The sequence below is a fragment of the Callionymus lyra genome, chromosome 17 (genome assembly GCF_982586985.1).
Source record: "Callionymus lyra chromosome 17, fCalLyr1.hap1.1, whole genome shotgun sequence".
Lineage (NCBI taxonomy): Eukaryota > Metazoa > Chordata > Actinopteri > Syngnathiformes > Callionymidae > Callionymus > Callionymus lyra.
Window position 1 is genome coordinate 5,887,557 of NC_141834.1, and position 21,276 is coordinate 5,908,832.

General features: G+C 35.8%; 1 protein-coding gene across 3 annotated transcripts; it reads left to right on the top strand.

Moving 5' to 3' along the window:
* Positions 1 to 1,113: 1,113 nt before the first annotated feature.
* Positions 1,114 to 10,747, top strand: gpatch2 (G patch domain containing 2). Of its 3 annotated transcripts, none has more exons than XM_087813238.1 (10): positions 1,114 to 1,240; positions 2,753 to 2,996; positions 3,123 to 3,670; positions 3,830 to 3,894; positions 4,702 to 4,899; positions 5,258 to 5,372; positions 5,667 to 5,706; positions 6,114 to 6,178; positions 6,315 to 6,403; positions 9,617 to 10,747. In XM_087813238.1, the coding sequence occupies exons 1-10, from the start codon at positions 1,191 to 1,193 to the stop codon at positions 9,781 to 9,783; spliced, it is 1,581 nt and encodes a 526-aa protein (XP_087669364.1). In that variant the 5' UTR covers positions 1,114 to 1,190; the 3' UTR covers positions 9,784 to 10,747. The 3 variants fall into 3 exon arrangements, with proteins under 3 accessions (XP_087669364.1, XP_087669365.1, XP_087669366.1); XM_087813239.1 differs by having other exon boundaries at positions 3,123 to 3,667; XM_087813240.1 differs by lacking the exon at positions 1,114 to 1,240 and adding an exon at positions 1,294 to 1,422.
* Positions 10,748 to 21,276: the final 10,529 nt, after the last annotated feature.

Here is a 21,276-nt window from a genome sequence, read left to right on the forward strand (position 1 = left end):
ACCGTTAACCCTGGATTCTTGAAACTACAGCCAACACCGCCATCTAGTGTTTGTCAGTTTGATTACACTGAAGTCTCGCAAAATTAAAGAAGATTCTACATTTTTCTTTTATTTTCCCTTGTCCCTTAAGGGTCTCCTACCTGATATTTCTAAACAATATGTTGCGTCATGAAGTTAAAGTCATTGAGTATTTAATAAGATAAAATAAAATAAAAAAAATAAAAAAAAATTGTATCAAAATCCAAGTAGATTAATGTATGTGTTGATATGATGATCCATAAAGATGCCAGTGTTAAAGATAACATGAGAGCCATAGATGATGGATAGAAGCAATACTATTAAGAGTCGATTTTTTTCTGTGTGGTAAAACAATAATTATTAGTAAATTGAGCCTCAATGAATAAAAAGACAATATAAAAAGTCAAGTTCTATGCCCTGTTCTGTAGATTTAGTCTGGTCAGTTTAAAGTTTTTTTGGCCCTTGTGTAATTGAGCAGTACCTGCTCTTAAGCATTTATTTGGGATTACATTAGTGACAAAATGATTGTATCTGGACAAAATATTATTTTACTTGGGTAACGTTTTATTTTATTCAAAAATGAACAATTTTATTGAAACGTCTCCACAGGGGTCTACACTGGCCTTGCAAAAATAAATCTGGCCCACCCGTTGACTATAAAATATATTGATCAGGTTATTATATTTTACATTAAATGCAATTTTTCAAATACTATTTTACAAAACAAATGTTTGTTTAAATATAATTGTGTTGTCATTTTTAATATGTCACTCTTACACAGTAAAATTAGACCTCTATTGTAACTAAAAATGTGAAACAAAAATTAATTATATGTATTTTTGTACGACTTTAACCTCGTAATAAATGTTTTTAAAGGACATTAATCTCGTAATTAAATTACTAAAACAATCGTGTGTGTATAAATGGCCCTAATACCCCGTAGTAATTTGATATATCATTTTTTACATGATTTTTTTTATATAAATAAAGTTCTGAATAGAATGCAAAGTATTTGTAAACGTCCTATAGTCTCGTGAAGGCAGCACGAGTCCGACTGTTGCGTTCAAGGACTTAACTCTCCTTCTGCTTTGTGCATGCAATGATGGTGAATGTGATGGATCGGTGTTTGTCCGTTGTTTCTGGTTAAAGGAATTCGGCATTTGACGGCTTTAATGTCCCGAGCGGCGAACCGAAAAAGAATAAGCAAAACCGGAACCGGCTGGTAAGAAGTTCCGAATAATCACGACAGATGCACTTCCAGGCACTGGCCGGCTGCAGAACCTGAGCTAACGATGCTAGCAGACTAGCACCGCAGTTATTCTTAATATTTATGCCTTTTTCGACGTCGAATTTCAACAATAGTTATTCGAGAATATAATACGTTTAGTTGAAATCGTGTACAAGGTCAGTAGAAACAATTGCCACCTCATTTTGACTTAGTTTAGCCTTTGTTTTTGGAAGAACCTTCTGGCGTTGTTTAGCTCGACTAGCTAGTAACAATCTAATGTTTTTGCTTTTATTGGACTAAAACTGTGTTTTTGTAAATAATGCCTTAGCCTCGTAGATTTTGTTTCGGATGTACTTGTGTATTATTGATAAATACGTACTTATTTAGGCCTGTATTAACGGCAACGTCATAAATAACAGTCGTGATTTTGTTATCGTCCAGCTTCGCCAGAGTCTTGTTCGACTGATAACAATCCAATAAAACCTTTAAATATAGGGGTTTTCACATTGTAAATAAAACACAACTCGGGGATTTGTACCATTGCATAAACCTTAATAATAGAGCAAGGTAAACAGCTGTGATGGAGTCTAACGTAGAAGTTATTTAACTCGGTAATTTTTGCTTTTTATGTTTTCATTTCTCCAACTAAAAATGTATTTATAACTTGATAATCTGTTTATGTTACAAGAGACTGATCCTTTACCAACCAGCTCACCAAATACAAACATATGTGCTTGTGAAAGATAAGATTATATTGTACACTTTTTTAAAAATTCATTTTAATAATTTAGTTCAACCAATACACATCTCATTGCATCCATCCATCTTATTGGTCATATTTCTCGTATCCCTCTATCCTTACCCATGGGAAGTTTATTTAAAAGCAGTTATATTGTGTAAATAAAACCTCTCATTCCAATGTGGTCCACACAATTGTTCTTTGCATCAAGGTTCACATTGTTTGAATGCTAGTCGTCAAAGAAAGTTTGGGATTTATCAGTTATTTCTGTTACATTATTTAAATACTTTCCAAAACAAAGTTCAGTTGATAATTAATTGTGTCAGAAAAAAGGAAAGTTGTAATGCAATAAACAAACCTTTAAAACTCTTATTCTCTAGGTTGTTTCAAAACTTTCAATTGCTGTACATGTTTCTGTTTCCATAGTTATTCTTGTAGTCTTTTACTTTTTGAAAACAACTACAGTATGTACTTATGGGCTGTCCACACACTTAAGTAGTAGAAATAGGAACAATAAGAAAACAGAATAGGGGTTTACTTTTCTTTTGGTATGACTTGGATTATACAATTATAGAAAAGGTAGTTTCTTGAATTTATTTAAATAAAATGTGTCAACATTTTTTTAAATGTTCCCTTGCTAAATGTGGTGCACTCTAAAAATATATATAATAAACAATTTTGATGCATTTCTGTAGAAAATCAAATTCCTGCCCAGTTAAAGTTGTATTTTTTTTAAATAAATCACACATTTAATATCTTCTTTTCAGGCACTTTCGCCGGACAATGGACGAGCTGGTCCATGACCTGGTGTCAGCGCTGGAGGAGAGCTCTGAGCAAGCTGCACGCGGTGGCTTCGGCGACGGGGGAGACCATGCACTGGCCGTGGGTTGTTTGCTCAAGAGACAGGCCCGGAAAAGACGTGGCAGGAAGAGGCGATCGGACAATCCGCACCCACCATGGGAGACGGCCCATCTTAGCGAGGGGTCTGAGTCCAGTGTGGAAGAGCACAAGGTACTTGAGGATGCGTGAGAGTACAAAGTAATCTGAATCTTTTAAGAGAAACACATGTTCTTGGTTTGACGCTTTAAAGTCATGTTGACATTCTTGTAAGTCGCTCAATCTAGTTTCTTTTACAAGGACTATCGGACGACTGGAGGAGTCTCCGGCACGAACAACCATGGTCGGGATAACAGCGACTCAGACGAGCAACTCGGCCCTAAACGTCGGACCCCTCTATCTTCTGACATAGGCCGAGGGAAGCGTCCTCTCTGGCCTGATGACCTCGGTGTGATAGGCTCTGCAGAGGGAACTCGCAGCCTAAGGAGGAGGCGTAAGGTGAAGCGTATGGCTGTGGATCCTCCCGCCGAGCCAGAACCCCCTGTGTCCACCATGCTCGGGCCCCCGCCGGTCCCCAAAGCCCGACCCGGTGGCAGGTTGAACAGACTCTGCCCCGCTGAGAGCAGGAATGCTATGGAACTTTGTGGAGGTGGTGTGGTCGGCCCGGTGGGAGGAAAGTGCAGGATAAAGAAGAGGAAACTGGCCACACACAGGCTGGGGATGGAAGCTGCAGATGAAGGAGTGGTGGTGGAAAGTGAAGACCCCATCTCCTCTCCAACAGACGGGTCCAAGGACAAGATGGAGCTAGAGGAGCAGAAAGCCTCTGATGAGGAAATGAGTGACAGGTGGTTAGTGTTTTTACTATTTACTAATTTATCACTGAATGACATCTTGCAGGTAACAAATAAAATGCCACAAAACATTCTAAAATGTATTTAAATATAGTTGACTTTGAAATATGTTTTCATAATCAAATCTTTAAAATGAATTCTCTTTTAACTTCCCAGTGAAACTAGCAGTGTGAGTAACAGCAGTGATGGAGGTCTCTACACCAATGATGAGGGGAGACAAGGTAGGAAGATGTGTCTTTTTAACTACCATTATTATATTCTAAAATATGAACTTGTAATTAAAGCACTTGATACTTGTTAAGGGTTTGTCAAAATCGTTGATCTGTTCTTTCAGCTATAGAAGGATGTATGAATGTATCTCACAGGGTTCAAGCAGTTTTTTAAATGGTCTTAAAAGTCTTGGATTCATTATCTAAAATAAAGGCAATTGGCATTATAATGTATTAAAACGAATGGGCAACTGACAAATATCTGTTAACATCTATTTATTAATTGCCTTTTATTAAATACAGATTTCTATCACAGTAGGGACTCTTGCTAAAGCTTAATAAGCATTGTGTTTTTTATTGTGGTGGTTTTTAGTTGATTGTCGAGTTGGTCTAATAATTCCAAAAGCGATTGGAAAAACAGTATTTAAAAAAGAGATAATTTATCTTGTCTTACGCTTTAGGAACCCAGATCTCAGTTAATGATGCGTAAAAAAACAAACTTTATGAACAAACTAAACACAGTTTCTGTCCCCGTTGGATGCACGGCAACAACTTTTGGGTGAATTAAAGAACATTAAAAGAGCGAAGTTTAATTAATCGCAGGGTAAGTATTTGCGGAGATGTCTTTAATGACTTTAATTCTCTTAGTGCCCTTTTTGCTATTTAATTGACTGAAATCAACTCGACTCCTCGGGCAAGATGGAAGCGTAATAGATCTCAGAGCTTCTGCAGACTTCAAGTTGACAAAAGACAACTACGTCTGAGAAATAAATGTCACAATGCTTTTAGTCAGATAGTCAAGATTTTAACTTTCACCAGGTGATGACGAGCAGAGTGACTGGTTCTATGAAGGAGAGCCCGGTTCATCCGCAGGACCCGGCGGAGCATGTGGCATCGCAGGTGTGATCCCGTGGTGGGAGAAGGAGACTGCCTCTGAGGATCTGGATCTTGCAGACCCCGTCTTTAACAGCATTCTAACTGGCTCCTTCCCCCTCATGAGCCAAGGCACGCGCCGAGGTACGCTGCTGAATTTGTTGTTGCAGTCTCATTTGTAACCAGCAGATGGCACCCGATGCAAGAAGGTTAAGAGTTCAGACACATGGGACAGGGTGTTAATTGTATCACTTTTCAAGGCTATTATTTTAGAGCCTGTTACGCTTCAGTTGAAAGTTTCACTGAGCCTTTAATTTTCCCGATTGTGTGTTTCCCGATTCTATTCCTGTGTGTGTGTGTATGTCACACACACACACACACACACACATACACTCCTTTTAAATCACTTTGACTAGGATTACGTTTTACAAAATGGACTAGGCTTTGATGTCGGCTACCAATTCATTGTCGCATTATAAAACCGTTTTTTTCATTTCTTCAGGGTTTCAGGCCAGACTGAGTCGTGTCCAGGGACATCAGTCAGCCTCTCAGGGCGGGTTGCAGGGCAGCTCCAGTCAAGGGTTTAATGACAGACTGGCTCGACAAAACCAGGACGAGTGAGTCATCTCTTGTCCTCGCATTATTGTTTTTCCCCACAAAATTTTGAAAATATACTAAATGTATATATATATATATATATACAGTGTTTTTTTTGTATGTTTACGTTATTTAAGTGTTGTTCATGTTGGTGACTTCTTAATCAATAACAACCAAATATCAACCAACATTTTTTAAAAATGTTTAAATTAAGTCAAAATCCTCAAGAATTCTTAACCTGGAAATATGTCAAGAAAAGTCAAATGTTGTGTGTATACTGTGTTATTCAAAATATGGATGCTTTATATTCACAGTCCATGGTTCAGCTCTGGTTCAAGACTAGAACATGCACAAGTGAGTTTCCTTTTATTAGCTCTTGAAAATGTGAACGTATATGAGTGAATAGTTGTAGTTTATGTTCCGGATTCTTTTGTATGTTGGCAATAAAATGAGTTAAATATGACAGCAAATTACTCAACATGGGTAAAAAGATGAATACAAAATAATTCAGAAGTATGCTTTAAAAGTGTAATGAGAATATGCTAAATAGTGTTTTGCTTCAGAAATGTACCGTTTTTAAATTTTTATTTGGATTTTAATTTATTCTGGCATACTTTTTAGAAGTTTTATTCATTTATTTTGCTTTGAATGGCACTTTTTTTTAAAATTTAGTCGTTTTTTTCTCCAATTAATTTGTGCACCAGGTGCTATTTCAAACCTTTAATCTCAAACGTATTAATATTTGTCATTTCCATTTCAAGTTGCATTGGGACTCTCGGTCAGATAGAGGACACCGGAGAAGCTGTTCAGCAAAAACAGCCAATAGGTGAGAAAAGTCAATCATTTGTTGTTTGTTTCCGTTAGTTTTCCGTCGCCGTATATCCCGCAGTAACACTTGCTGTTAATAACATGGGAGCTATTAAACTTTCATACTCTTTTGTTCCACTTGGCTGTTTTCGCAGACAAACTAGCGGTCACCTCGGCTCTCTGTGTACAGGGGACGTCAAGCGTAGACGAAAAGCAGCCCCCCTCGGTTCTGCCGCACCCTCAGGTATTACACACACACACAAACACACACACCTAGCAGCACCTCATGAGCCATCTGGCACCCGACTCCCTGATTTTGGACCAAATTTCCATTTTGTTTTCTCCGCCTCTCTGTATGTTCCCATCAGCAGACTTTACTGCAGAGCGTTTTTACACAAACACGCTTCTTTTTTTTTTTTCTCTCTCTCTTCTCATTTCTGTGGTCATCAGAGAGGAGACTCATCCTTCCCGTTATTACCCCTCCCTCCCTTCTCTTCACATTTTATTAAACCCTGATTTAGCTCTTAACCCCATTTTCCTCTCTAAGCTTTGTTGGACAAGTGTCAGCTGGTAGTCATGCTGTCAGAGCGGAGATTAGCTCTTAGCCAGTTACTCTTGTGTATTACCCGCTTCCCCCTAAAACCAGCACTCGTGCCGCAGGGTCAGTTGATGCTTTTGGAGGACAGCGAGGAGCAATTTTGCACTTGATGTTGCGGAGAAGGCGTCGTGGATTGGATGATGTATTAAAGAGGTTCTTAAAGCAGTGGCTTCATTTATATGGGTACCAGTCACCCCACTATGACCCTCTCCTGATGAAATGACTGCCTAGGTGTTGCTAGGCAAAGACCGTCTTGAGATTATATTCCGGTGTCACGTGGCCCTGCAAGAAATTGATGCTCAGCTGAGCTTGAATTATTTGTTATCCTGCATTATTAATATATAAATACATTAAGGGAGTCACCTAAAAAAAGAGGGGTTGCAACATGAGAATATTTTTTAGGATTGCGGTAAAAATAACCAACTGTATATTTTGTAGGAACTGGTAGTTAAGACTTGTCACTTTACTTAAACTTGAAGACGATGACCTTAAAACGACGGAATAAATCAAATGTATTTATTGTCAATTTAATCATTTCTGTGTAATCTAAATAGTAGGTGATGCAGCAAATGTAGAATGGTTGAATTAAAAGGACATGGCTTCAGGTGTGTGAGGTTTTCTGTTTGTTTGTTTCAAGGCCGAACTTTATCCATCTATACATTTTTTTGAGGTTGGAAGGAAACTTGATTAGTTGAACAAAAAGTAAGATTGTTTTATCTTAAGTTTTTTAAATGACCAGTTCTACTGTGAGGGTTCAAGCAAGGTCTTGATTAATAATTTATTTCATAGCAGTGACCTGAAGTTGGTGAAAGAAGGAAGTAGTTTGGAAAAGGAAGCAATTTTAAGTGTTTAAGAAGGTGAATTAAATGGCCTTTGATAATTCATTTTGAAATTAATTAAAAAAAAATATGAACTATTTTTGATCAAAACAGAAACAACTTAAATCATTCATCAATATTAAACCCTTGATTTTTTTTGTAATAGTTTTCAATAATTTTTAAATGTAACACTTTATTGATCTTTTTTTTATTTTAAATGAACAAATTGAATGAACTATTGATGGACACATAAATGGTTTTCTTCTGTATTTTGACAACTATAGATATACAAGTGTATTTTCTCTCCAACAGCAGTACTATAATGGGTTATAATTACTTTTAAAACATAATATAATTGCCTTATTACCTTTTATAAGGACTGCTTTGTAGTATTTTCCTACTAAACACTATATTAACAATAGAATCCACGACTCAACACTTCCATTATTTAGACTCTATTCTTATGTCCTACTTCACTTCCTGTCAGCGTCCCATTGTCCAAACGTTGCTTCCTGTACAACTTAATGTTTCCGCCGCTTACACCTGAGCAGCACGTCTAAAGTCATCACATTTTAGCCGGAAACCAACACTGACTCAACCGCCACAATTAGTTATTTAGCACCGCCATGCTAAAAAATAGCCGACCTCTCTGTGAACCCTGGACTTCCTAGAAGAGATCGGGACTGACTGTCCAGTCATGGTGCTCTGCTTCTCCTGGAAAAAAGTCTGCCGGATGATATGTCACCAGTCAATTAGATAGTCAGGTCTACCTTAAAGTGGAAGCAGGGGAGTTAATGATGGACAGAAGAGGATAAACACGTTTATATGTTGCATTTTTAATGATAATAATGTCATACTTTTGTTTGTTGAATGTCCATTTTGCATTTTAATGTTTCAGATGACTTGTGATTATTTTTGTTGTGGTCCTTTCTTATTTTATTTTAAAGAGAAAAATATTTATTTGTTCATTTTTATTGTCTTACATAGGTTCTTGTTTATATCTTGAATTCATATTTTTCATTTTATAACCACTCGGAATCAATTTCTTTTCACCTTGATTTTATCCTAAATATGAATTCATTTTTTTCTCAAAACTTTGAAAACTTTTTTCTCTCCATGAGTTATTTTGTAAATATTATTTTTAAATTAAATTAAATTTAGATTTCTTTCATCTTGATTTATGATACTTTTCTTTTACATTTTAATTTGATAATCCACATACGTTTGAATTGGTCTCTTCCATTAATATCACAGAAAATTGTAATTCTACATGATTTTGGATGCTATTTCTATCATTTTTTCGGTTAAAAACAAAATTAAATTAAATATTTGATCAGAATTAATACTTAAACTGGTCTATTTTAAACACTATTGTTGTTCTTTTATTGCTCTTTTTTTCTCCATATGGTTTTTAAATTGTATTTAATAAAGCGTTTTTAATTAAAAAAAAATAATTTTTAAATGGACATTTTTTTTGGATTATACTTAAAAAATACACTATTATACATTTTTATTTAAAGAATAGATTTTTAATTTAGGTTCGACTTAAAAGCATGGGTGAAATGTATCTTCAGAAAACAATTTCTTTTTTATCATGTCCATTTTAAAAATTTAAATTTTTGTAAAAACGAATTTAAAAATAAACTTTTTATTGTAGTACAATTATTACATATTATATACATTATTCTCTTTAATTATATTGTCATTAATAATTAACTCTTGTTAGATTGTTTTAAATATATCTTTTTTTTATTCCTGCAACCTTCCCTATGTAACCTTTAATAGTTGAACTGTTTAGATAACAGAAGTTTTGTTTTCTCTTTATTAATAATTTATTATTAAACATTTATAACATAAAAAAGAAATTACTTCTTTTTTTTTACATTTTAATTAATAACACCCATTTCTTTAAAGATGTCCCTTCAATGAATGTTTTCAAAAGTGCACGACTATATTGTGATGTTTGTTATCGTTTCTAAAATGAAGGCGAGCAGAGGAAGTCAGTCGTCATCCTTCATACCTGTGTCTTCCTCTCGTGCAGTGGTCGGGGAGAACGCCCCTCCCCTCCCAGAGAGCAACATGGGGAGTCGGATGATGCAGAGCATGGGATGGAATCCGGGGACGGGCCTGGGTCCGGAGGGGAGAGGCATCACCGAGCCGGTCCGGGCCACACAGAGACCGAAGGGCACCGGTTTAGGTTTTAACTAAAAGACTCAGGGAGCCATTTTCAGCAGATTTAACGGACGGTTAGATGGACGTGACGACTAGAGCATGAGGAGCATCTTTCCCACATTGGGAAAAGAATCTCTTTTTTTTTTTTCTTTCTAGGACTCGCTACAGACTGAAGCGGAGTAAATGCTTCTCTTTCCTGCTTGTCGTCGGTTCTCTCCGCTGGCATGCAGCCCCTTTACCTCAGACGTCAACAGCTCCGGCGCTGACCACCTGCCAACGACGAGACGCCGCTTTCGTGAATGACTGAGACGTTATTGTATTGTACGAGCGCCGCGAGGAGAAGCGAAGGTGCACTGTGATGACACCGCGATACTTTTATCAGGAAAGCCACAGAATGTTTTTATGTTCTCGAGGGATTTTATGTAGGTCAATGTTTCACTGCAGACACTTTACCTGTTGTACCATTGAGGGCTTTTCAAGTGATCCAAAATGTCTTTGGAGAGAAACATTAATAAATAACTGTAGCTGCATTTAACAACCTGGTTTCTGCTTTCACTTGTTGTGATTCAACCAACAATACGACTTAACTTTTGTTTTCTCCTTTTTATTCTGTTGTGTATTTTGAATCAACACACAATGGACACATTGAGAAATGATTAAAACAATCCCAGAATGAAAATAAAACTCGGAATAGTTGCTGTTTACCTGTTTCTCAGAACTACTTCTCTTTTCCTTACAGTTTAAAGAAAAAATGTTTGACAAATGTAAGTATTGAACCCTCGTCTGAATGCATTAATAGTCTTGTTCACTTCAATCTTAAATCTCAGAAAGAGAAATAATACATTATTTTAAAAGACAATTTCAACCTGAATTGATAAACTCTTGCTAAAAATTGCAGGTTTAAACCGAGTTTTTAATTGTATTCCTTTAAGATTTAACCGGTTTCATTTGGTAAAAATGTCAAGCAAATGATGTCCAATAAACGTTTTTTTGATTTTGATGTTTTGACATTTCTGTTTGAAAGAATCATTAAAAAAAAATCCCATTTTCCTATTCACAGCACAGCTGCAGTTTTGCAATGGTTTCATTGTTCTGTCTAAACCTCAACAAGAATATTGTTTTAAAAATAGATTTCAATTGTAACTTTTATATTAGAAATGTCGTTTTATTTGGCGGCCTGCTTTCCATTTCTTAGAAAGGGACTCCGTGGCATTCCATACCTTTCCTCATTTGAGATTCCGTGTGAATCATTTATTGAAGTCCAAATGTGACTTGACCTCTGACCTATTGTGGTGACGCTAAACCTATCATAGCTGTTAGGTTTCCTGCAAAATGACTTTTGTTCAGGCTGGTTGCATTTGTTTTTCTGGTCTGTCCAGGTGCTGCAAACCAGCACATGTGACCAACACTTGAACTCAGGTGACCCTGCATTTATTTCACGTCACTAAGGAGGTGTTTCCCGCTCTGACCCCCGCACATACAAGGCAGACCCATAAATCAATAAAACCCTTGCTGGCATAAACCAGAGTTAAAGGGATTTTTGACAAACTATGCACACAAACTTGTGATCATAAACATTAAATCAAGTTTGCCGTTTCTCACGCTGCCTTTTCTTTTAGATTGTTTTCACCAAGTACATGCAAAATCTAAGCCTCTGAAAACAATGTAAAAGGACATTGCATTTTTTTATTTATCGACTGCATATTACATCTTAATTGTTTTTATTGTATATTTCTGACATTTCTGTATTCTAACCATTTGTATTTAATCTTAAATTATAAACTCAAAAAGCCATTTAGGTGAGTTATTTTTCAAATATTCTGGTTAAACCTTATTTTTAATGGTTCACACTTTGCTTAAAAAATTTGAACATCCTGTTAGTTCAACATCAAGTCAACAATTTTGTCATTTTATCTCACAATCGAGGCATAGTTTTTTTTCGCCTTTTTGTAGGAATTTTCCAGGTTCAAATCCATCTCTGGCACTGTTGTCTGGTGGCAGCTTTTATTATGCTATTATTATTATTATTATATTTTATTTGATATATTATATTTCCAGTACTAAGTTGAGCATTCCTCATCAAGTCAGTCTATCTTATATCAAGATAACTTAAAATGAGATTATCAGATCATTTCAATCATGTGAAGAAACTGTCTCGCCTGCAGTTAATACAAAACTCTGCAGCGATAATTCTGACCCGCTCTAGTAGAAGAACTCACATTTCCCCGATCCATAAAACTCTTCACTAGCAGCCAGTTTCTTTCAGGATCAATTTTAAAATTCTGGTTCTTACTTTCAGATCTATTCATGGTCAGGCTCCTCCTTACATCAGTGATTTTATCCAGTCGGCTCGGGCTCTGGATCAGAATCTACTGATGCTTCCTCTCCCTCTGTGTTTGATGATCTACTGACTCCTTCAAGAAATATCTTTAGACATTTTTATTTATGCAGGCTTTTCCTTAATTTCATTGGGTTTTTTTTTTTTCTGTAAAGGAGAACAAGCACAGAGATAATTCAAATAAATCAATAAGTCCTTTTAGGTAAATATACATAGGACTTAGAATTGAAATCAATTTTGAAAGAGCTCTGAGAGTTTTCCCCGGACTCATCTTCTTTCTTGCAGGTTGTGTCTTATCGACCTTTAAGAATGATTTCGCAGAAATAACTAACAATCTTGACCAGCAACACAAAAAGAGAAAAATAGTGCTGATCTCCACTGCTCCACGACGGAGGAGGAAGCGAGCTCAGGTCCCAACACAACTTTTCTCTTTTTTTTCCATCTGCACAGCGGAAGATTTCCATCCTATAAGAACTTTTTTTTTCTAAATGAATTCGACTATCAATGTACACATCACATTCCCATGCTGAGTCAACATCACTGAAATATGACCCCCCTCCTCCTCTCTCTCTCTCTCTCTCTCTCCCTCTCTCTCGCTTGCATCCTTTGCACTAGGAATCCTGCTCTGTATCTATGGGAATACAGGAGCGCCTCGTGTCCTCCACCCTCCCTCGCTCACCTCCCTCTGCATATAAGGGGGCGCACTGGCTGTCTCCCCCCTCTCTCCTCCCACCTCCTCCGTGAGACACACTTTCTGTCTGGCACACTCTCTCCCAGGACTCCCCCTGCGAGCGAGCAGGTAGGTGAACTCAGCACTGAATCCCATGCAGAAAAGTGTGTGTTGACGCTTTTTTATTGTGTGTGTGTTGCAAGTGTGTGTGTGTGCGCTCGGCTGCTGCATCACAGAGCCGGAGGCGAGGAGAGCGTTTGTCCTTGAGACTGACTGCAGCTGGAAGAGAAGGAAGCCGGCGGTGGATGAAACTGACGGTAAGTCACCGAGTGTTTTGTTGGCGGGATGGTTTTTTACGTCGCTGGTGCTGATGCGACGCCGAGGTCGTGTTCACTCTCCTCCAGGTGTAGGTGAGCCCAGTAGTTGATGTGAAACAGGACTTTGTTAAGCAGTTTTTCAGGCGCCGCACAAGAGGAAAGCACAGCGTCCCAGCATCTCCTGCCTGTGTGTTGACAGATCGATAGTTATGCGTCTATAATTGGAAGTCATTTATGGCGACCCTCCAAAGCGAGTCATTATCATGTGTAATCTTGCAGAAAATTACATTTTGACTGGTGTACCTTGGCGTGGCCAGGAATCACTGGACTGTGCTGAGCAGGCTGACCAGAAGGTAGCTGGAGAGTTCATTAGTTACAGGAGAGTTGCTGTCACTGGGAGAGTCCCAGTGGTCCAGGAGGGGAGCGTGAGAGGGGGGTCCTGTTTGCGTTTATCCAAATACTTTTTTTTTTTTTTTATATTTTTGAGTCTCATCTTATGTCGTGATTTAACCAGATAAACGTGCTTCATATGGTTATTAAATAGAGATTTAAATAACATTGGACAAAATAAAAAGAATAATCATAGAATTTAATTTATATTTTCTTAAATACTATTACTGTTATTTATTTATTCATAATTATTATTATTGCTTAGGCTTAACATTTGAATTCGTTCTCCATCTGTAATCGCATTAAAAAAATTAAACAACATGTATTTTCCCAATGTTTGAAAAAATGATGTTTTCTACATATATTTTCAATTTTAATATCTTAATCTCTTGACATGTTTTAAATGTTTTTTTTTAATTAATTCTCAAAACCATTTGTATTTCCATCTAATTATTGTTTAGTTTATATAGAATTTTCAGAATAATATCCTGCTCTGTTTCTTTCTGTTGCTCCAATTAAATTAATTTGTATTACTTTAATTTATTCTTATATTACTTTTAATTTTATGCACATTTATTCTTAAAATGAATTGAGCTCCAAGGTCACATAAATAAAGTTTTATTGATAAATTAAGGTATTCATTAGTTTATTAGAATGTTGCAAAGGGGCTGAAACCCTAATTGGAATGATAAACTAATTTTTTGTGAAACAGTTTCATGGTTTACAGTATGGCATGTTTTAAAAATTAAACATGTTGCAAGCACAAACAACAGCAAAGTCAATTTAACGACTACAACAGAATATAAAACAGGTCAATTTAATATTTTTAACCTTCGCTTTATCTCAGGGTCGAGGTGACCCAGAGGCCCGTATATACAAATGTGTTTTTCTTGACTCTGAGACAACAAAAGGGATACCTCAAACACATTTGTTTTTCAGGCCACCGGGTCAACTTGATCCTGGGATAACAAAAGGGTTAAATACTATCAAAGCAGCACTTTAATGAAACCATGTGTTCTTTCACTACTGTAGTCAAGTGTGCTGAATAACTAGCTGTGTAACTACTTTTATAGCATGCTAATAACAAAATAATTACCACAATTTTGCCCATATGTCTTTATTATTAAAATTACATTATCAGACTTATTTGACTGATCAATACAGACATTTGAAAAACTAAATAATTTGATATAAATCTTCAATAAATATAGCATAAAACAATCTAAAATGAAAAAAATATAGAAAAATTCAAAGTACTGAAGTTCAAGAAACGGTCAATGCATAATATTATATTATTATTTTTAATCAATATTGTAAAAAAAACATAAAAGATGTGTTAAAGATTTTCTAAGAAGTTAAGTGAATATACTATGTAGAAGCAAATAGTTAATTGAGAGTATTATAAAAACCTTAAGAATGTGAATAATAGAAAAACAATTACATAAAGATGATAAAGACTAGTGAAGCCTTCAAAAATATAAAAACAAAGTTTTAATCATCAACAGTACAATCTGAAGTATACTTCGTACTTTGAATGTTGACATTGGAAAGTCCAAATTGGCGTACCTTTGAGAAACACAAGCTTCCGAGTATTCTCGAAAGACTGACAAGAATCTCCAAATTCATGGCTAATAACTCAAAGACAAAATCTAATTGGCTCCTGGAGGACCGTGAGGTTGATGATCAGAAGAACCAGGACTATTCTCACCTGTGGAGCATCTGACAAGACGCGGTGAGACAGGTAACTGGGAGACAGACTGGAGACAGACGGACATCACATGAAGGCGGGGCACATTTCCTAACTTCCCATAATAGCTCATTTCGTTGTGTGTGTGTGTGTGTGTGTGTGTTTGTGATTTGTGTGCGGCAGACATGCTGACAGTGAGCCAGGGGCCTAACTTTGCCACCTGTGGAGATAAAAATGAGATAGACGGTGTGTATGTGTGTGTATGATAGTTTCCTGACATCAGCAGCGAGTGTGTGTGTGCTGCTGACACACTGAGTTTTACATGTGTGTGTCTTTTTTAATGTGTGCGGTCCCCGCGGCTTCTCACCTGAGGCGGGTTTGAGAGCCAGGTGTGTGTTTTTGAGGCAGGAGAGAGAAGTTTTGGACTGGAACAGATGGGCCTGGATTAAGACAATAAATGACACAGTTTCTAAATAAACAATCGAGTCCATGTATGAATGCTGATGAGGCGTCGGAGACGTTTCCAAATCAAGAATTGATTCCATTGATTCTGTGAAGCTTGATTTTTTTATTTCACCATTTAATTTTTTTAAATTAAGATAGAATAAAATGGCATTATACACATTTAATTAAGTTAAAGTTTAATGTCTTGTGATTTGTGTTGGTCAGTGGTTTCAAACTCCTGGTCTGTGGGCCGTTTGTGGCCAAAGGGATGTTATTCTGCAGCCTGCCACTAGGTGTCTACATGTTAGTACTCCCTCTTTGTATAATCCCAGGTATAATCCTTACACATCGTAATCTTGCTATGTTTATGACTTTATTTCTGAAGGCATCTCTAATTAATTGCTTATATGATCCCTGCTCTAGAAAATCACCACAAGACCTTGGAAAACTATTTTATTTTTTTAAATGATGTATTACTATCCAATATTTATTATTACTTGTCAAAGTTCTTTGTTTTTAGAAAGTAATTAATTTGTTCTTTTTTTGACCATTTGTTCTCCTTCAAAATAAATGAGTCAAAGTTAAAACAACTTATAAAGTACAAAGTATTGTTTTTCCATCTATTTATTTTATAATATTAATAATAAAATGTGTTAATAAAATGCAATTTTGTACTATCATATTAAATAAATGGTTTATTTACACTTTTTTTGTCCTGTAACTTTTGCCCAACATATAACAAACATTATTTTTCTTTCTCTTGTTCTTTCGTAGCCAAACAAGCAAAAAGAGTAGCCCTTTAGCCCTGATAACACAAAACAAAACAAAACAAACCAACTCATACAATAACCATCTTATTATGTTTGATTTTGTGTTTCCTTTATCGCTGCCCCATTGGAAGGTATTGAAGAATCAATAAAAGGATTTGTGTGTGAGAAGAATATATAGTTAATCATCCATAATAATATATATTAGGATATTTCAGAAGTGTGTACCAAACGCATAGTGTAAAAATGGAGACAGAAATGTTGGTGACCCCTGCTCTATATATTGACACAATTACTTCAGGTTCATGAAAATGTCCAGATTTATATCGTACGTCTCTTTTAAGACAACAATAGTTTGCAGACCACATATTAATGTATTTTTGTTTTGGCCCCTGGACCTTGATTTTAAACAGTTTCTTCAGTGAGGTTTTTTTTATTTGTCTTGACAATATTTGTTTCAAAGTGTTGCTAGCTAAAATGCTAACACAAGCGTCACAAGGCGAGTGGCGGTGACACAACAATAACATCGTGTTCAATATATACGTGAAACGGCAGTTAAAATTTTCGTTTTTCGAGACGTGATCAAAGTTCAGCCATGTTTCACGAGCGGACGCACCGTTCTCGGCCGAAAAACCTTTTGTCTGTTTCTAACGTGACGTTCTTGTCGAACAGTTTAATGGCGTGTTCAGCAGCGTTCATAAAGCGGCTCTACATCTCGTCTCATTACGCCGCGATAAGCAGCGCCATTAAAAAATACTTAAACCATCTTTGTCATTTTTAACATTCAAGCCTGATTTTAAATTAAAATAACTACATCCTTGAACCTCATTTTAGGTTAATATCATCCTCTTTTACCTGCAGTCTGAAAATCACACTCTATTACCACATATTTGTGTTTAAAAAAACGACTATTTTCACCTCAACTGTATTCAAACAAGTCATACTCTTAATGTATGGCAGAGTATAGGATTTATTGGACGTATAATGGCAGGATTATACGGCCCTGCAGGTGAAAAGGTCAGGAGAGGCTGACAGGTTAATCCAAACGAGCTTGTTGAGTGGATGTGTTAATCCACATTACGTTGTTTGTAGGTTCTCCTCATGACAACACGGTTGTGCTGCATCTCAGGGAAAAGATAACAAAAAAGGAGACATTTAATCATCGCGTTAAACGGATAATTCGCCGCTAGGGGGCAGTACAGACAAGTAATTTATCTTATGATGATTACAGTGTTATAGATGGAGCCCGCTGTGTTTATTTTTATTCTTTTTTTGGTTAAAAATGATGCATAAAGTGAGGTCTGGCTAATTCCTGTGCACACATGTTGACACGTTCTCCCAGGAGAAGCCGATCCACGGATAAATTAAAACCATTCTGAGACTATTGACCCGCCGAGGATAGCAGCAGTCAGTCTCGGTGCTGGGGCCACTTTAAGCCTCTCCCTCAGGCCTTCTAATGTTTCTCACAATACACAGATTATGGATGCGACTTTCTTTTCTCCGGTGCGTGACCTCTGATCCCTGAACAGAGTCGAGGCTGATCAATAGCACGAAACTGATCCACGTACTTAGTCAGTCAGTCCATTTTCCGCGTATCATTTCCCTTCCAGACATCTATTTCAGGACATAAAACTGTACAGGATGAATTAAGATGGAAGCCATCCGCTCTCCTTTTTTTTTTTTTTTTTCCTGCTTCTATTCTTTCCTTTCATCTCCGTCTTTTGTGAAGCTTTTTTCCAGACAATGGTGTTTGCACACAGTGTCAATAGTCTTCCCTTCTGTCTGGCTAATTGATGGATGAGTGTGAGTCAAGCATAAACTAAGCAGATTACTCTGACCAGAGCTGGTGGATTCTCTACTGTGGGGGGTTACAGTGCAGGAGACGAGGAGGATTGTTCGCCCAGGAAAAACTCTGTGTTTTTCATTCACTCTCCCTTTTAGCTTTTTTTTCTTCCAAAGAAAGTAAAAGCATCTGGTGTGTGGTCAATAACTGGCAGCTGGGTGCAGCGTTACAGGCTGCTTCCCCTGTGAGCAGTTATTGAGCTCGGCGACAGCAGTGTGAAAATATTTTCTGATGGCCGTCCTGTTTGTCTGCCCTGGACAGACCGCGATCACACGGCCATCATCACCGGCGCTGCTCAGGACACCATAAAACCATCATTTAGAATCTTAGACTTGTATCTCTGGAAAATATGAAGGGAAAATAGCTTGAGGAGAAGGTATGTGTTGCAGAATAGATCATATACATGTATGTTTAAAGGTCCCACAGTAGGTAATATGATGATCTAAGTATGAATATTTGATTTGTTTACTGCTTCAGATTGTATGACTGTATACATTTAATTTAATTTTAATAAATTGACTTCAAATAGGGGTTAAAGTGAAATATAAGTAATCCAATATAAACAATCAAGTTTAATTATGCTTTTATAAAGTGAAACTAAATTAGCAAAAATCCTTTTTTATTGTTTCATATACATTTTATTTTATAAATATGACCCAGAGGCACTTGAAAAAAAAGGGGGAATAAATAGTCAAAAATTTTGACAAATTAAAAGAGGAAGAACAAGTTTATATTAATACAACTATACGTAAAATAAATCTGTCGTCGTCGCTTCCCTTTACTGATTTACAAATATGATACATTATATTATCATTTGTGTTTAATTATAATCCTATTATTAGACAAAGTTAATTGAGGTTGAATCATGAAAGTGGGAAACATTAAACACACACTTTTTTTTTAATCTCGTCTTAAAACACACTTTTACTCTCTTGCTTTTAATACAGCGTGAGACTCTGAGCTGTTTTTAGTGCTTTTTACTTGTTTTATTTGATATTGTTTTATCTTTGTGTTTAAACTGTGCTTTCTTAGAGCTTTTATGTCACTTTACAGCACTTTGTAATAACTGTTGTTGTTTTTAAAGTGCTTTATAAATAAAGTTCAGTTGAGTTGAGTTTTTTTTGGTGCTCTTAAAATTTGTTTTGAATTTTTAGCCAACTTTAAGTTCTTACTGTCTTACAACAACTATAGAGCCTGACATGTAAAAGTAAAAAAAATACCCCAAAAACATGTTCTATAATAAAATATTTGGTATGAATATAAATGTATATAAATGTAAATAAACAAAAATAATGATAGTAATAATTAATAAGGAAAAATAAAGGATTCAAGGTGAATGTAGGATTTTAAATTATACCCTAGAAAATAAAAAAAATACTTAAAAAAAAACAAACAAATTTTATTAAGAAAATAATTAGGAAGTAATGATGATATTTCTGATTTGTTGTTTAATTAGCAGGAAAAAAGATGGTTACCGAAATGAATGGCCAAAAGGTTTGATACAAATAAAACATTTATTTTTTATAATTTCAACCCGAATGAAGTTTGAAGGTCAAATCTTTATCTTTATCCATGAAAGGAATTGTTTTTAATGCTCAATTGGAAATCATTGAATTAGTTTTGAGTGTCCTCCTCCTAATGTCATAATGGCAACTTCTCAGTTATTTAAAGCTGAGTCGACAAGTTTATTAGATCAAACTCTGACAGAGAAGCTCTCTCGGGACAACAAGGTTTGCTGCAGATACACATAATGAATGAAAAATCAGAGAGACGTGAGCTACTCAGGAGGATTTTCTTTTTATTTTAAGTGGCTCTCCAGACGTCCCGGTTTGATTGACTGCACAAACACAAGAACTGAAAATGGCAACCATTTGACTTTTGTTGTTTCTCCTCGTCCTCGAGGTCTTTATACTGTACAGTATAGACGGATTAACTAGGTATAGAATATTGTGTACAAAACAACATGGACGTCTCTATTCACCCTATCATGGTTGTCGCCACAAATCCTATCCTTGTCAAGACCTGAGCATCTTAGACTCTGACTCTTCTTACTCTGTACACGACATCACGTCTCTCACTAGTGTCCTATATATGTTCACTTGAGCTTCACCTTCACAGAGAGTCACTTTCCGACTGCTCTACTCACTCTCTTCCTCACCTCCCTTCATCTCTGTTTATTACTTGAAATAAGAACCACAACATTTAAAACAAGTGTATGTAAATAAAATTGTATTGAAGCACATTTGTTTTGTATGTATACATATATAAATAAGCATATTTTGGTTTTCATAAGAATATAATTGTATTTATAAATATATCAATTTGTGTACTTTTTCATGTAATTATAAACAAGTATATGTAAATGTAACTGTATAAATACGTATGCTTTTTTTTGACCAAAATAATAAATTATTATATGTTAATTAAATATACATATATGTTGTTTTTAATTAAATTATATAGATGTAATGTGTATGTATATAAACATTAGAGTTTTAGTTTTTTTATAATGAAATTATAAACACACTTATCTATGAATAAATCATAACTAAAACAAAATAGTATTTTTTTTAACAAGTTATAAATACATATTTGTAAATATCAATATATAAATAAATTAACAATTGTTTTTTTTTTACCAGTAATGTGTTTATTTTATACAAGTAGACATTTCCAAGTCGACTCAAAAGTCTTTGTATATTTTTTAATATTTATTACAAAACTACAAAAAGAATAAAATCACAGTTCTTATATATTCTGATGGAAATTACAAACAACAGTTTAACAACCATTTGTCACAATCATGAGGATGAATGAACAAACAAATCACTATTTTCACTTTTCTCTGCTGTTTATTATGATTTGTTTGAGCATCAGTCTGTTGCCAGGTGTTCGCTGAGGCGACTCTTGAAGGAGGAAAAAACATATTTTTCAACTGATTCAACAGCACTCACTCGTCATAATGAGCCAGACTAAACACACAAAAGTGTATCTTAAGTGGCGTCTAAGACTTGTTGGCATGGAAGCGAACCCTTCACGTGCGTGTCTCCTTCCAAGTGGATTAGGTCCAGTG

What these genes read in the sequence shown, in the direction of transcription:
- gpatch2 (XM_087813238.1), top strand. Translation starts at nt 1,191, where the DNA reads ATGTCCCGAGCGGCGAACCGAAAAAGAATAAGCAAAACCGGAACCGGC. An exon ending in AGCAAAACCGGAACCGGCTG is followed by an intron (nt 1,241 to 2,752) that starts GTAAGAAGTTCC and finishes TCTTCTTTTCAG; the next exon opens with GCACTTTCGCCGGACAATGG. An exon ending in CCAGTGTGGAAGAGCACAAG is followed by an intron (nt 2,997 to 3,122) that starts GTACTTGAGGAT and finishes TTCTTTTACAAG; the next exon opens with GACTATCGGACGACTGGAGG.